The sequence below is a fragment of the Scardinius erythrophthalmus genome, assembly GCF_964197995.2.
Source record: "Scardinius erythrophthalmus genome assembly, chromosome: 18".
Taxonomy (NCBI): Eukaryota; Metazoa; Chordata; class Actinopteri; order Cypriniformes; family Leuciscidae; genus Scardinius; species Scardinius erythrophthalmus.
The window spans coordinates 3356010-3373278 of record NC_138238.1 but is presented as its reverse complement, the minus strand read 5'-3'; the positions used below and the strand labels follow the sequence as shown (position 1 = coordinate 3373278).

Here is a 17269-nt window from a genome sequence, read left to right as displayed (position 1 = left end):
GTTATGTTGTTGTTATGTTAAGTTATGTTGATATGTTATGTGTTATGTTGTGTTATGTCATGTTGTTATGTTATGTTGTGTTATGCTATGTTGTTATGTGTTATGTTGTGTGTTATGTTAAGTTATGTTGATATGTAATGTGTTATGTTGTGTTATGTTGTTGTTATGTTATGTTGATATGTTATGTGTTATGTTGTTATGTTAAGTTATGTTGATATGTAATGTGTTATGTTGTGTTATGTCATGTTATGCTGTGTTATGTTATGTGTTGTGTTATGTTGTGTGTTATGTTTTGTTATATTGTAATATGTCATGTTATATTGTAACACGTCATATTGTTAATTTCAGTGTCTAACCAAATGAATGAAAAGAACCACTTTATGTATGAATACCTATGAATATAAATGAGGACAAAAATATAAAAAGTATTATAAAAGCAGATGTTAATTCCGTTGTACGTTTTAAAAATCCTATTTACCCTCACTCCATGAGATATACATTTATTGTTCATTTTTATGAGTTTTCCCTCGTCACGTGTGGAAGCCCATAGAGGCCTGTGTGAATGGCTGAACTGGCGTTGAGATGTTTTTGTTCCTGATTGGTCTGTTCTTCATCATGTGACCGCACGAAACCACTCTGTCCAATCAGCTGCACTGCTCACACTGGCAGAATATGAAGTCCGAGTCCATGGGTGTGCCGCCTAAACTGGTTTCCGTGGTAACTAGTGGCGGTCATAGGCAGTGGCAGCAGTTGGGGGGGCGGAGCCTCTGGATGCACTATAATAATAGGGGGAACCTGAAAGTTAATAAGAAAGGAATGTACCATTTCAATACACCATGAAAATGTCTGCATTTTTTTGCATCATATAGTATTGATTTAATGTATGCCAGTCCTTCTATGATTTTGCTATCACAAAAATTAATGCAAATTCCACCATTTCCTTCATTGCAAATTTTGTCTTATTTTTGCATATAACATAAACTTTAGCATGCACAATGAATTACAACCCAATCAAATTGAACTGATTACGTAAATGACTCAATGAAGTGCTGTTTTTATTTACAGTATACTTTACACACCATTTTTTTTATGTTTTTGTGTTATGTTATGTCATGTTTTGTTGTGTTGTGCAGTTTCAATTTCATTTGATTTGTATATTTATTTATTTTTGATAACAGTGCTGTCTAATACAAAATCAGAGGATTGTACTGTAGCACTGATGATATTTTGACAGTAGCGATGTTGACCATGGCACATTATTGTAATGGCACTCACTCAGTATTGCTGGGTTGCTGAATCTCCAGGCTTCATTGTAGGTCGTGTACTGTGGATGGCTGTAGGGATTCCCGGAAAATTCACTCCCTGAAATGGAAACATGCAGGAATTTTAAAATAATGCACCAGCAATTTTACATCACATTTGCTGTAACTTTGGCAGCTTATGATAAAACCTCAAACTTGTTCAGAAAATGTCACAATATATTCTCAGTCTGATTTCTAAAACCCATTGTGTCCTGTTGAATGAGTGCACTACTCTGTCCCTTTTTTCCTTCTCCAAAGTTCTCTATTGTGGAATTTGAGCCTTTGTGTTGGTCCAGCACAGTTTGTCCTTTATGGGATAATAAAGAGGTGTTTTTATCTGCGGTCTGTCAGTAAATCTCTGTGAAGCAGCAGGTATAATGGACACGTCTGCCGAGACCTGCTGCTGCTCTTGTTACACGGAGCTGCTAAAAATAATGCAAGATCGAACCACATTTTACAAACTGGTTTGAGCTCAGTGATCTCAGAATGCCTTTCGTTAGGAGGTCTGCTGGACCAGTTAATTCTTTAGTCAATTGAGGTTTGATGGTCAATAGTTAAAGGTTTCCTGCATTCACACACCAGTGAAATGCTGCTTCTATGTGTGTCTGCAGGCCGTTGTAAACACTATTTATTAGTAATGGTGTCTGGTCAGTTCGTAAATGAAAGCCACTCTAATATTTTACTATTTGAGCTTTCATCAGTGTATAGATGTTAAAAGTGAAGTGTGGCTTTTTAAAAGTTAAAATACTGTTTTAATGCGCATAGACAACTATGCTAACATTCAAAAGTTTGGGGTCGGTATGATTTTATGAATGTTTTTACTGTATAGAAGTGTCTTTTGCTCACCATGGCGGCATTAATTTTGTCAAAAATACAGTAAAAAAATAAAAAAAACTTAAAATAACTTTTCTATTACAATATGTTGTAATTTAATCCTTAAATCTGAATTTTCAGCATCATTATTCCAGTCTTCAGTGTCACATGATCCTTCAGAAATCATTTTAATATGCTAATTTGCTGCTTAAGAAACATTTCTGATTATTATCAGTGTGCTGGTTAATATATTTGATAAACAGAAATTTATTTGAAATACTAAATCTTTTTTAACATTATAAATGTCTTTACTGTCACTTTTGATCAATTTAATGGCGAATAAAAGTATTAATCACTTTAAAATACAATAAAATCGTATTAATCCAAACTTTTGAATGGTAGTGTATTTGTTTGAGAATCTCATCATGGACTCAGTGAGTTTGGGGTGGGACTATCTGTTCGTTTGACCAACGGCAGATGGAAAAATTGGCACATGGCACAAAGACAGCTTTCATAAAGGTAAATCATAATAAATACACTTATGTTTTTAATGCATTTCAAGGCAAATATAAACTCAACTGCATTGATTTTTGTTTGTGGCACATCACAAAGTTCTCATTTTCAATTTTGTCAATTGCAACACTTCTTTATTATCTCGAGATGCTCACCAGGAACCATTCCAGCCAGTGTGGACGTTGGGTAGCTGCCCTGTCCGGTGGGCGGGACGTGAGGGGGATATCCAGGTAAGGTTGTGTTGGCCATATCCCGACCTGCACACACAAAACACAACTACACTCACTGGCTGTTCCATGCATGAACAAGCTGACACGCAATTGATTGCAAATGCATTTTGAACTGTAGAAATAATGATTTTAAATGGAATCCGTTTTTGGTCAAGAAAAGAAAAGGAAAAACATTGCGTATCAAAGGATTTATTCTTGTCCTTTCGAGGTCAGAACAGAGAACAGATGTAAGCCTGGGTCATACCGACCGGCCCATACCGGCCTCCACTGAACAGTCGATGTCTCTTCTTAGCACCAAGAAGCTCCACATTCAGAGCAGTAATTGGGTCTGACGCTTGGCTGTCCTACCCAACAACGCAAAGCCCGGACCCAGCCGAGCGCTGGAGCCTGACACCCCTCACAGACTAATGTTTTTGTTCAAGTAAGGGGGGCTGTGGAGGGTTTACTGGGGACGCTGGGGGAAACTTGGCCATCGGTTCAATTCTAATGAGTAGGACAGTGTCCATCAAAGCTCAGCGAGTGTAATCCTGTGTGGACCAGGACACTTGCCAATGACCAGAGAAAACATGCAGGCTAAAAATGAACTTAAGATTGAACAAAAGCGTCATTAAAAAAAAAAAAAATTAACGTACAATTATAAAATGGATATTGTTACTCTAAAATCTGAAATTTATGCTTCTTAAGCAACAAACCATTAAATCAACATAAATAGCCTTTAATTAGGCTGACTAACTATGTTGGCTGGATCATTATTATTATTATTAATCAATTATTTCTTGGATGTTGGTGTCTTGGCGAAATGAAGGATAACATGATGTGTGTTTGTTTCAGTTCCAGGGACTTATGATGGACAACTTGTGAAAAGTGTCAATAATGCAGCGCGAGTATGTATTGCATTTTCAGTAATTGCCACAAGGGGACCATTAGCATCTTTTTATAACGTCTTATTATACTGTAGGTTTTCTCTTTTATGGCAGAGAAGCAGTTTGAGGAAAAACTTGCTGAGCAAATTTGCTAAAGTTAGTTAAACTGTTGACTAGTATTTATTTATTGTTACGGCCAAAAGAATGCACGTGTTTTGGGGGATTCGATCTCTCTAAACCTCTCGTTTCCGTGAGCTTGATCTGCTCTGATTGGTCAGATGGCCCGGTCTGTTGTGATTGGTCGACTGCTTGCAGGGTGCATCAGAAACCAAACAGCCATTAGCGTATCTGAAATTCAGTTTTTTTCTCAGCACTTGATACACAGTGATATAAACATGAACGATGGTGTGGGTTTTACCTTATCAATCTTATCAAAGTAGATTTACTTTAGCAGCAGACAACAGTGTCTTCTCGACATGATCAACACAAACCAAACTCTTCCAGTCTCAGATAAACTACAGTGTTTGAGGGCGGGACAAAGCAGACGCTGTTCGCTGACAGCCAATCAAGACCGGAGACTGGTATTATGCAAATGTGTTACAAACCTACGCAGGTTCAGCAGGAAGTGAGACTGGAATTACTGACGACTCGTTTCAGGGCCGTTCAGAATCACTTCTTTCTTTCGGGAGACTAAAACTCCATTTATCTGCACTTTGATTCTGAAACTTTGCGACCTTTTACATTCACAAACAGCTATATTATACATTACATGAAAGATAATATCTGAAAAAAGCAGAATAGCGGCACTATTAGTGTGTAAAAGTGTGTACACAAGTGTAAAAGAGAGCCATGCTTCAATGCATTGAGCAAGCATTCACATGTTAGTTTGCATATTGAGAATGTTTCAGGTTTAAGAATTGCTGTAAAATTGCACAGCTGGACTTCAGCTTTTTACCATCCTCAATAATCTGTCAACATACAAGAAACACTCAACACCTGATGCTGAAAATCAGGGTGACCTTAGTATCATCTGAAGAAGTCGAAAGGGTTGAGTGCAAACACTTGCTTCACAGCTGTATTAAATCTGCCACGACAGGGACACCTTAATGTTCCAACAACGAGGCTACGGGAAACGTTTGACCTCTATTTTCTACATTCAGGATGCAGCAATTTATCACCAGCCAAAAAACACGGCACCCTAATTAATTACAACTAAGCAAAGGATGTTTGGAGAGCCAAATTGCCCTAATTCCCTGGATGCTCGGTGAAAGTCGTTTGTTATCAAATGTGTGCTCAAAGGTTAGTTTGCTTTTTGTGAAGATGGAATAAGCATTAATTTGTGTGACTAGGAGCGTGGTGCCCTCAGGTGCGGACACGGGTAGCCAGTGTGTCGGGAGAGAGAGAGAGAGAGAGAGAGAGAGAGAGAGAGAGAGAGAGAGAAACTATTGCTTCTTTTAAGGTGACAAATTCATTGCATTTCCCAACAGCTTTTTCCATATAACTGGACCAAGTTTAGCAGAAGCAATGAACCAGAGCTTTCCAACATCTAGCGTTGAAGCTATTTAAAGGGACAATATCTTTAGTATGTACTGTATGTATGTATATTAGTTGGTTGATTGATTAGTTTTTAATAGAAAAAGCCAAGGACATAAAAGATGTCTATCTGTGAGGTATTCACAGTTCACCAAGAACTCGCATCTCCTCTGGCACAGACTGCTTCATGAATCATTCATTTTTAATAGATTATGCAAATTTCCATGCATAAAATCAACAAGATCAATAACTGTGGGCATTTTAATTGGGGTTGGAAAACATTTTAAGGATGAGTGTAATCTGTGTTTCTTTTCCATTAAAGGAACTATTCATCTGAACATTGGATCTCAGCCTACCCAGTGGAAATCATTTCAATATTTTTGTTTTGCTTCCGAATATTCGGTACGCTTATCGTGAATGTTTAAACAGGAATACATTCAGTGCTAGTTCAACCAAAAATGTTGTGCTCATCCTCAGTTTGTTTCAAACTTGTGCGTTATAGTCGTGTGGACTACTTTTCAGGTGCTTTTGTCTTATTTTTTAAGCTTGAAAGCATTCATCCCCATTCGCTTTCATTGTGTAGAAAAGACTATGAATATTCTTCCTAACATCTCCTTTTGTGTTCCACGGAAGAAAGGAAGTCTTATAGCTTTGGTTTGAGGGTCATGAAGGTCAGCAAACGCTGAAAGATTAGCATGCTTATCATATTCATACCTGATTAATACAAACAACGCACAAATCTGTGGTGATGTGAAACTGCCATGAAACAGATAATCAGTCTCTCTCTCTCTCTCTCTCTCTCTCTCTCTCTCTCTCTCTCTCTCTCTCTCTCTCTCTCTCTCTCTTGCTTTCTGTCACCAGCCAAACACACACAAACACAATAATGGCCATAATGGCTTCCACATAATTATGTGCATTTTAATAAAAGCGGTGTATATTTATCTTTGACCTGAAGACGATCGTAAAACTGTCAGTAAACTTCACACATTTCATATTAATAACTGGCACAACAAGCACACTACGTTTTAATTAACCGTCCCATCATTTATTATTAACAAGAGCACATGAGTGAGAGAGAGAGAGAGAGACAGAGAAACAAATACCCCACGTTCCCTGTCTGCCATGAGCAAATGATGAATTTGTTTATGTAAATGTTAATATTTGATATCATTTTAAAGCTCAGCGCTGTGATAGAGCAGTTAAGGAACAAACGTCCTCTGTGCAACAGCTCGTTAGTCTGAAGTTGGTTTAATTATGCCCGTTGTAAGACCAATATCACTACACATCTAATCTTTAATAAAACATGACTGACACATTTATTAGCAGCATTTGAGTTCGAATTTACTTCCTAGGATATTCAATGCATTATTAAATATACTTGCGTTATATAAACAATGGCATTAAGTTAACTGTAGGCAAGATTTTTTGAAAGGGTTCATAAACAGACATCAGTGGCCTAAATAAAGGACTAAAATAGCTATCTGACTATTGGTGAACATTAACCAGTAGGTCTATGGTGACACTGGCCAAAAAGCAAACTAATCTCAGAAGTGGCGCAAGTTATTATTGCATTTTGAATATTACAAAGACCAGCATAGTCAAATCTGAGCGCAAAGATTACCCAGTTTATCTCAGTTTAGTTCTTTTAAATGCATTTACTTATGAAAAGTCTGGATTTTGTTTTTGGGCTTTACAAGAACATGTCTTCCAGCTTGAATGTTGATTATTCTCCTCATATTCTCCATTGTTGCGGCTCCTCTCTTCCCAGTCTGTCAGTAATGCTCTGTTTACTTCCTGTCTCTATGAAGCCCCTCCTTCTGAAAAGCACACTGTGCTCTGATTGGTCGGCTGGATCAGTGTGTTGTGATTGGCAAAGCTCTTCGAGTGTGTTTGGGAAATATCCCCCCCCCCCCCCCTTACCATAACCGCCAGTTTAACACACTACTAACTAACTCAACCAGGCCCCGCCCCTTTATTCTGCGATCTAATTATTTAAATTAGGAATATTGTGACGTGTTCCCGGAAGAAACTCAAGACTACAATGGAGGCGTTTCAGGGAGTTCAGAAACACTGAGCTTTTTCATGCTCAAACAGCAACATTACACTAAAGAAAGCTGAATGTAAAGAAGGACCCCTTAAATTATCCATTTGAGCTGACTTTGAGGGCGTAAACGGTCATTAAGGTTGGTGACATGGATCAGGTGATCTTACCTACAGAGTAGCTCTGTGACACGCTGGCGCCCAGGTCAGAGGTCGTGCCGGAGGATAAACTGGGCTTGACTTCATCCAGGCCTGTGTTTAATGCAGGGAGACTGTACTCACTCGCCTGCAGATCAAGAAGATCAAGATCAGGTCAACATCGCTCAGCCTACCAGCCTTGATGATGTTACTGACAGACATTCAGATCAAACTAACAACTCACTCAACTGTATGCGCTTTTTCTTTTAATATTACTATGCCTTGAATTTGTATTTGTTTGTTTATACAATATATTTATTATTACTATTACTATTTCTCATATTTTGAGTTAATTGGTCATTACGTAAGCCCTAATCATAAATATTGGTATGAAATATGGGTATGAAACCATATCTACAGACCAGAATATCAGTGACTTAAGGTTGGTCTCCTTTCACTTGGGCCAGTAATTAACAACAATTATAATAAACGTATAAAAAAAAAAAAAAAAAAAAAAAAACTGCATAGCAATGACGAGTGTTAATACAATTTATATATATATATATATATATATATATATATATATATATATATATATATATATATATATATATATATATATATATATTTAAAAATATATATATATATATTTTTAAAATTATCAGCAATATATTTAATATATATAATTTTTTTTTTCCAGTTTTAAATATTACTATTTAGGTAAAAAAAAAAAAAAAAAAAAATTTATATATATATATATATATATATATATATATATATATATATATATATATATATATATATATATATATATATATATATATATATATATATATATATATTTCCAGTTAGTAATTTTAGTGCTCCAACTAAAACTTATTTCAGTCATTTGACAAGACAGCATTTCTAATTTTTCATTTAATATTTATATTTTAATTTATTTCAGCTTTATTTCAATTAACATAAATGTTTTTAATAGTTTTATTTAATGATAATAACCTGCTAATAACTCACAACATCCTAGAATATTTCTTAGCGTCTAATAAAATACGGGATGAAAATTTTTGGCTACAACAAGCCATCCGACTAAAAATAATAAAAATAATGATGTTGTTATAAATTTTAAATAAGGCCTTACTGATTAGTTCACCTCATATAAATAAGATAATTTCTGAAGTGATGCTTTCGCATTTGCTAAATCACTTATAGTTGCAAAGCCTTCAGAAATGACATTGATAAGATTTATGATTTCCACAACCCCCTTCCATCACAGACATGCTCCTCAGACCGTGTCAGCAGATGGGGGGGATTTTTTTCTTAAACTCTTTTGTTATTTAATGAGATGAGACTTCCGGCGTCTGCATGTTGAGAATGTCTGTCCAAAGTAAATGTGTGTGTGTGTGTGTGTGTGTGTGTGTCACAGGGGAGGCCCCTGACCCCAGCCATGTCTGTCTCTATCACAGATAAACTCTAATTGTGGGCTACAACTGTTCGCGGCTGATGTTGGACTCTTTTCGGTGGAGGTCGTGGAGCAGAACAGGGCTTTTCTAATGCAGATGGAGGCGAGAGTGAAAAGGACGAGCACATGGCTGGCAGAAGTGTGGGAGGAGAGCCTGTCACATTTAGCATCTCCAGAATGGCTTTTTAATGCCTCTAAACACATCCAAAACACTGGCTCTGTTCCAGAGCCTATGAGCTGCCTATGTAGACGGTGTTTTAGACATCATAGGCAAGCTCTGGAAAGCGGAGGCTGCTTCAAAAAGACATTCTTTGAATTCGAAGGCAATACCACACCATAATGCTTTGCAATGAGCTCAGTGAAATATAGTACATTATATTTTGCAACACAAAAGTAAGCTATTTTCTGTGAATGTGAGAGAATTTCGATCATTGGTCACTCTGTAAATAACTAAAGCATTACAAAGTGCAGTAAATGGTTAAAAAAGACAAGCCAAAACAAGCCTATACATACCAGTGTATTTATGAATATAATTAGTTTAAATAATATGATAAGAAATACCAATTTGCAATATCAAGCAGCATAACAGGCAGTTTATAATAGGTGCACCGTTAAAAATTATATGATCAATAAGTTCCAACAATGTTTTTACATTGTTTTAAGTAACAACATATGTTTTTACATCGCTTTAACTCATTTGCAAAACAAGTTAAACAATTACGTATTAATAAGTGAAGCAAAACTTTTCTAAGTTATACAAGATTCAGTGTAATGTAATTTAATCTGAAATGACTTAAAAATCCAAGTTGATTGTACGTATGGCAGTAACTATTTATTTTATTTTTTTTTACAGTGTGTGTGTGTGTAGGGGGGGGGGGGTGCAAAAAATATGCTTTCAAATAAATATACATTTCGCTTTGGTAATGAAAAAACAGTGTATTCAACAACAACAACAACAAAAAAACCTGCAATATCCAAGGAGAACACTGAGTCGAGTTATGTGCACTTCACATGAAGTGTGCGTTTTGTTTGATACTTTGAATTAGTCGATTGTAGAGTGTTCCATCGCAGTGAGTGTGCATCCTTAGTAGACAGCAAACTGAGTAGACAGCAAGGCTTAGTTTTGGAACAAAGCCACTAATACTAATAGCCCGACACAGAGAGAAAGAGAATAGACCGGTTGTCTGGTTTAGGGATTGCGAAGGAGAAAAAAAAAAGGTCTATGAAGGGAGAAAATAGTCTGATTAATATTGCTTTAAATTAAAACTGATTTTTCTAGAGCGTTCCGTTCGTCCATTTTTCCTTCAAAGGCTTTCTGTGTTTCCTACGTCTTTTTTTCCTCCTTTTTTAATACCCTCTTTGACGGCCTTTGTGATTGCGAGTCATTTCCAATTCATTTCGGTATTGATCTTGCAGTGAAAATCAGTTTTGTAATTAGCTGCAAATTAGGCCTTCTTCTGGAGGTGAGTGCTGTCGGCCTGATTAATCGCTGGAGTAATGTCTCCCGATCGCACCCAAATTAAAATCAACTCAATTAGGCCGTTCCCTTTGCTTTATGGCTCCGACTCGCTCTTTCGGGGAGAGAAATTAATCGTCACTTGTTGTTTAGTAGTGAAAGTAAATAAAGGTTATCCATTATAATAAATCCAAGACTTTTAATACGAAATTGTACGTAAAGGGTTTCATATGGTGCTGTTTGGATGTGTGTGTGTGTGTGTTAATTGCTAACATTGTTCTTTAATAGGGGTTTATCCTGAAGAATAAATGTGTGGTTTCATATGGTGCTGTTTATATGTGTGTGTTAATTGCTAACATTGTTCTTTTGTGAGTGTTTTGCCACATTTAGCTTTTGTAAACAGAAACCTTACAGGAAATGACATCATTGCTCATGTTGTCTATGGCCAGTGAGGGGGTGGTTGCTCATCTCATGTTGTTTTTCCTAAGAATGTATTTTTATTTTCATCAGAAAATCAATAAACCGAGGGAGTTCTGCTATTTGATCCTCACTGCAACGCTAACACACACACCACCAGACATATAAGTAAAACCAACATAGAATTGTTTTTTTTTTAATAGGGGTTTATCCCGAAGAATAAATGTGAGCATCCCTAAAATACTGTAGTATGGTATTAGTATCTGATACCACAATTGTACTGTATTTTTGGTAAGTATACACAGGCCTAAATGCCGATATGTTTCGTTGCAGGCGCGCACAGAGAGGCAGAAGGGAACGTCACTCACCTGCTCCGGTTTGACGTGTTCAGAAGTGGGAAAGACGTCTGGGAACGCCGGCCTCTCGAACACTCGGTCCAGAGCTTCTAACTGCTGCTGTGTGAAGGCATCGGCTCGCAGATGTTTCCTCAGGCTCTCCACACTGCCCTGAGAATCACTGCTCTGCGCTGAACCCTCAGAGCCATCTACAGACACCCAAAAAGAGCTTTCTACTCGTCTGTGCTGAGAGAGCAACATTCCACAACAACAGAATATTCCACAATCCAAGAGCCAAGTGAGAGATCATTTCAGGTTGTTTGAGTTTTCCTCATACGAAAGCAAACTACACTGTATTTCATTGTTTTGCTCAGTTAAACACAAGATAATGTGCAACTTATATTTTTGTTGAAGGACTTATGTTCTTCCACACAAATCTTATGTTATTTGACTGTAGGTATATACTGCGGAAGTGAGGCTGGAATTGCTGACAACTCGTTTCCGACATTTACATTTATGCAAATGACACTTTTATCCAAAGCGAACTACATTGCATTTCTAGATACAAATTTCTTGCTTTCCCTGGGAATCGAACCCATGACCTTGGCGTTGCAAGCGCCGACGCTCTACTGTTTGAGCTACAGGAAGCTACTTTCTTTTAGGAGACAATGACTTATCATACACTTTTATTTACACACTGCCTGAAGGTATTCGAAAAGCATAATGGGGAATTTTAAATGGTCTTTTTAGCTCTGAAATCTGCTCTTGGGAAAAAACAACACATCTTTGCATGTATCATGCAGAAGTTTCCCAGGTTTAGATGGTCATGACTGGAGTTGGATATAATTTTACACAGCCTCAGAAAGACTAGTCTAACAATGAGGCTATGCTTTCAAAATTGGCCTACTAAATGCAATTTTTAGGGACAGGTCAAAATCAGCATGTCTTAAATGATTAAATTAATTTAAATCTGCATTTAACCAGGAATATTTCTAAAATATATATATAAAGTTAAAATAGGACAATATTTCTAAATCATAATCTGTAAAAAGGGAAATAGATAAATGTTAAAACTCAAGCATCGCATAATATGAAGATGTTTGTGCATTTATGACAGAGTTATTAAGGATAATCTGATTTTATGGTTTGTGTCCATCAAGTATATCAACTGGGATTAAGTACCTTTCATTTCTAAAATATTTAGTTCATTTATTATATTAATAGGCATTACTACATGGTTATTTAATATATAAATCATTTATTTGATTTTCCAGGCAAAAAAACAAACAAACCTATATCAGGACTTTTCATGATAGAAATCTTATAATCCAGTAAATGAAATACTTTAACTCAATTCCAGTTGATTTATTTTGCATGAGGAAATCTTTGGTCATTTCACACATCCTATATTATCTGTATTGCACTGCATCGGATGCTCATGTTTTCTCCAGGCCTGTGTAAGGCTGATTTGATTTCCCCAAAACCTCTGCACACTGAACCCGACAAACACACACCTGAAGAAAACCTCTGCCATTATTGTTCAATCTCTTTACCGGTTAAACAACGCTCCACAAACACAGCACTTTCTCTTGGTTTTCGTCTGACCTGATTACCCTTGTGCTGAGTAAAAGACTCTCTCACACCTTCCTCTCTTTCTCTTCTCTCTTTCACCCTGCCAACCCCCTTTAGAGCTCCTTTAAATATCTTCACATCTCGCCTTCTCTGGAAAGTCGTGTCTCCCTTACAAATCTGTCACTCTGCATTCGCAGCATATTATGTTCTCAGTGCGGCCCACAGGCACCGTGATGTATGACACACTCTGCCTGTATTGATTGACCCGACTTAGAGAGAGAGTGGATGAAGAGTTAGAGAGATGACCTGAGAAAAAAGTATTATTTAATAATATAGTTGTTCCACCGCATCCCAAAAGTGCTCTATTGAACTGAAATCTGGTGACTGTGGAGGCCGTTTGAGTTTACTGAACTCACTAGGCGCGTTTCCATTACAGATTTGTGCAAAACTTTTGCGATTTTTTTCTAAATGGCGACGAAAAACGATTGCGAAATGACGGCGTTTGCATTAACCGATGTTATGCGACTAAATTTAAATTTTTCCTCTCGCAATTCGTGAAATCATTACAAAAACCATGGCAATAGATGTTGGTAGGTTTAAGTACTATATCCCAGCCACTGCACTGGCCATTATTATTAATGGAAGGAGACGCATGTGTGTTTTCCAAGCATTAATGGTGAGGAACGACCCTTATTATACTCGTGAGCGGCACATGTGAGGAGTTTCTGGGTGTTTCTCCCTCAGATCTGCTGTGAGGTCTTGATTGTGGCATTTATTTTAGGTTTAGAATCCAGTATTCCTGTAATTCTTTTGTCTTATATGAATTTAATAAAGAGCTTTGTCTCGTATTCTTTCCAAACACACAGCGTCATCTACGTCAGGTGACTGGAAATGCGCAAACACTGTTTCCATTGCAGTTTTGCAAAATATTTCTTTTTCGAATTGCCTGAAAAACCCCCTCATGCGAGCATAAAAACTTTTTTGCGATATATGTGAGTTTTCGCGAAATTGACGTGTTTCCATTGGGCGTATTTTCAATTCGCAATTTCATTTTGCGCAATTTGAAGGGTAATGGAAACGCGGCTACTGTCATGTTCAAGAAACCAGTTTGAGATGATCTGAGCTTTGTGACATGATGTGCGTTATCCTGCTGGAAGTAGCCAATGCTCAGGTCCGCTGTGGTGTTTAAACGATGCTCAGTTGGTACTAAGAGACCCAAAGTGCGCCAAGAAAATATCCCTCACATCATTACACCAGCACCTGACCGTTCATACAAGGCAGCAGGACGGATCTGTGCTTTCATATTGAGACTCATCAGACCAACGGTTTTGCGATATTCTATTGTCCAGTTTTGGTGAGCGTGTGTGAGTTGTAGTCAAGTTTTTTGTTCTCAGCTGACAGGAGCATCATCGGTGTGTTTTCTGCTGCTGGAGCCCGTTTGCTTCAAAGCTATACGTGTTGTGTGTTCAGAGATGCTCTTCTGCAGACCTCGCTTGTAACGTGTGGTTATTTGAGTTACTGCTGCCTTTCTATCAGCTGAACCAGTCTGGTCATTCTCCTCTGGCATCAACAAGGCATTTTCGCTCACAGACCTTCCGCTCACTGGATATTTTCTCTTTTTTCGGACCCTAGAGATGATTGTGCGTGAAAATCCCAGTAGATCAGTAGTTTCTGAAATACTCAGACCAGCCCATCTGACACCAACAACCATGCCACGTTCAAAGTCTCTTAAATCACATTTCTTCTCCATTCTGATGCTCAGTTTGAACTTCAGCCAATCATCTTGACCATGTCTACATGCTGCCATGTGACTGGCTGATTAATGAACAGTTAACAGGTGTACCTAATAAAGTGGCCGGTGTATTTATTTTTAATATTATCTGTCACAACTATTGCCTATTTTTCTTTATAAAGACAGTTTACAAAGAAGTTGTTTGGTATTTTTTTTTTTTTTACAATTTCTCTCATTTTAATGCAGTCCTGTGAGCCATAGGCAAAGAAAAACAGAAGGTTGCACCCAAATGGGTGAATATCATTGAACATGTTTTTATATAAAAATCCTTTTTTTCTGTTTTATAGCCTGGTTTCCTCAAGAATCAGTGAGAAGAGAGATGAGGGGATAAATGCAGAGGGGATGAAGGCGAAAGAGAGAGGGATAGATGGATGGATGGATGGATGGAGTGATAGAGGCTCAGGCTGGAATGAAGTCTTGATGAGTATCCTGTCCCAGCTCATCGTGTCTGTAATACTCTTCTTGATCGCACATTTTTCACTGCCGCTGAATTCAATTGATCAATCATGTCTGTCTGATGGCACCATTTCAGCTGGTTATTACCACTGCGCTTGTCACGGTGACCTTTTCTTTCTGCACAGCACAGTTTTACACTCGCACACACACACACACACACACACACACACACACACACACACACACACACACACACACACTGGACACTTGCTCTGTGTGTGTGTGTGTGTGTGTGTGTGTGTGTGTGTGTGTGTGTGTGTGTGTGTGTATCCCAGTAGATTTTTTCTGAAGCTTGCAAAACTACAATGCTACAATTTTATGAATGGTTGCTGAATGGTATTAAGGTTATGTTATTAAAGGGTTCTGAGTAGTTTTTAGTGCGTTGCTATGTTGTTGCTAGGGTGTTTTTAATAGTTGCTGGGGTATAATTATGCTATTTCTAGGGTGTTATGGGTGGTTGTTAACTTATTGCTATGTGATTGCTAGGGTATTTAGTTACATTGCATTGCTATACGAGTTCTAGGTGGTTGTTAGGGCATTTCTGTGCTGTTGCTAGGGTGTTTTGAATAATTGCTAGGGCATTGCTATGCGGTTTGTAGGGTGTTCAGGTTAGTTTTTACCTGATGCTATGTTGTTGCTAGGGTATTTTGTAGGAAATGCATTGCTGTGTGATTGATTGGGTGGTCTAGGTGATTGTTAGGCATTGCTATGCTGTTGCTAGGATGTTATGAATAGTTACTAGGATGTTATGAATAGTTACTAGGGTGTTATGTTGTTTATAGGGTGTTCTGGTGGTTGTTTACCTGTTGCTATGTGATTGCTAGGGTATTTAGTGGGCAATGCATTGCTATACAATTGATAAGGTGATCTAGGTGATTGTTAGGCTGTTGCTATGCCGTTTGTAGGGTGTTCTGGGTGGTTGTTAACTTGTTACAATTTGCATTGCTATGATTGACTGGGTGATCTAGGTGGTTGTTATGGCATTGCTATACTGTTGCTATGGTGTTCTTCGTGGTTGCTATAATATTTAATTTTGTTTATAGAGGGTTCCAGGTGTTTGCAAAGACAGTTGATAAGGCGCTCAGGATTTTTTTTTATAGTATCTCACTAACGAAAAACACAAGAGTCACAACTTCAGTTCTATGAGCAATAGCAATAGTGATGACTTTGCCATGTGTTTTTCCCACTTCAGCCTGTTAAAGCTGCATGTTTCTGAGCAGGCGCTCTGTTTGGACGGCTCCCATGGGGGTCCTTGAGGTGGAGTGGGTATTTGCTGTATCGGGCGCAGGGGCAAATGAAGTCATTAATTAGGTGCCATTAGGGAGCCTGGGCCACAAACCTGATCAATACAACTGCATTTGTCATTTACTCCTGTGACAACAGCTTCCCACTCACTGGATGAGCAACACACACATGTGCGCCCATTACTGCTCTGCATTTCTGTGGCGTTTGGCAGGAGCAATGAACGTAACGCTTCAACTGCTTAGAGAAAATCAACTACTCAATCCACACGTGACTCTTACTGTGACCAGGAAACCAACATCGTTATATTACAGCTGAATCTGAAGAACTGAATCAATATATGGGGGCAAGATGAGACGTTTTAGGTCTGTAAAAATATTCCAAATCTAGTTTGTCCACATATGCAGAAGTGCAAATGAGTTTTCATGTGACTTTAGAATCATTTTAATATATCATATTGACTACTTTTAAAGGGGTGGTATAATGGCCTTTTCACAAGATGTAAAATAAGTATTAGATGTCCCCAGAGTATGTGTGTGAAGTTTTAGCTCAAAATACCCCACAGATATTTTTATATAGCATGTTAAAGTTGTCACTTTTTGAGGGTGAGCAAAAACGCACCGTTTTTATGTGTCCCTTTAAACGCAAATGAGCTGCTGCTCCCGGCACAGGGGGCGGAGCTTCAACAGCTTGTGTCCTTTTACCTCACACACACATGCACTGAAAATTTCAAAAACTTTTAGTCTTTTATGTTCAAACCAGAGTCAGACAAAGATGGAGAGACTCAAGAAGAAGTGACAACATGTAGAAGCAACAGGACATTTCTGAACGGTTAGTTGATGAATTTATGTAGCTTATGTGCAGTTATCTTCTAGTCATTGATAGGCATATTCTGTCATGATAATCTATAAATCGTGTTCTGAGGGTGGAGTTTATGTAAATTCTAGGGTTGGTGATGTCACTAACCCGGGAGGAAGCTCGTGTAGTCTCTACCAGCCGTTTGTTGTAGTCCTTAAAAAGCAATTTCTTTAAAAGCAAATATCTCCCTTTGCTTTGAACTTTGAGCATTGTAACTTTGCAGATGTTATTTATGATCAAACAGCAACATT

The 17269-nt window shown here is 37.8% G+C and overlaps 1 protein-coding gene across 3 annotated transcripts in view; it reads right to left on the bottom strand.

Annotated features, from left to right (window-relative positions):
• Positions 1-657: 657 nt before the first annotated feature.
• Positions 658-17269, bottom strand: part of pax2b (paired box 2b) — a gene marked incomplete at both ends in the record, with an annotated part of 29888 nt that continues 13276 nt past the window's right edge. The window contains 5 exons of one of the 3 annotated variants that reach the window (XM_081392408.1): positions 658-776; positions 1276-1362; positions 2783-2894; positions 7469-7579; positions 11132-11344. In XM_081392408.1, coding sequence (XP_081248534.1) covers positions 658-776; positions 1276-1362; positions 2783-2894; positions 7469-7579; positions 11132-11344 — 642 coding nt within the window. Of the gene's footprint in view, positions 796-1275; positions 1363-2782; positions 2895-7468; positions 7580-11131; positions 11345-17269 lie in introns of all 3 variants that reach the window. The other 2 variants (XM_081392409.1, XM_081392410.1) reach the window with 2 other exon arrangements.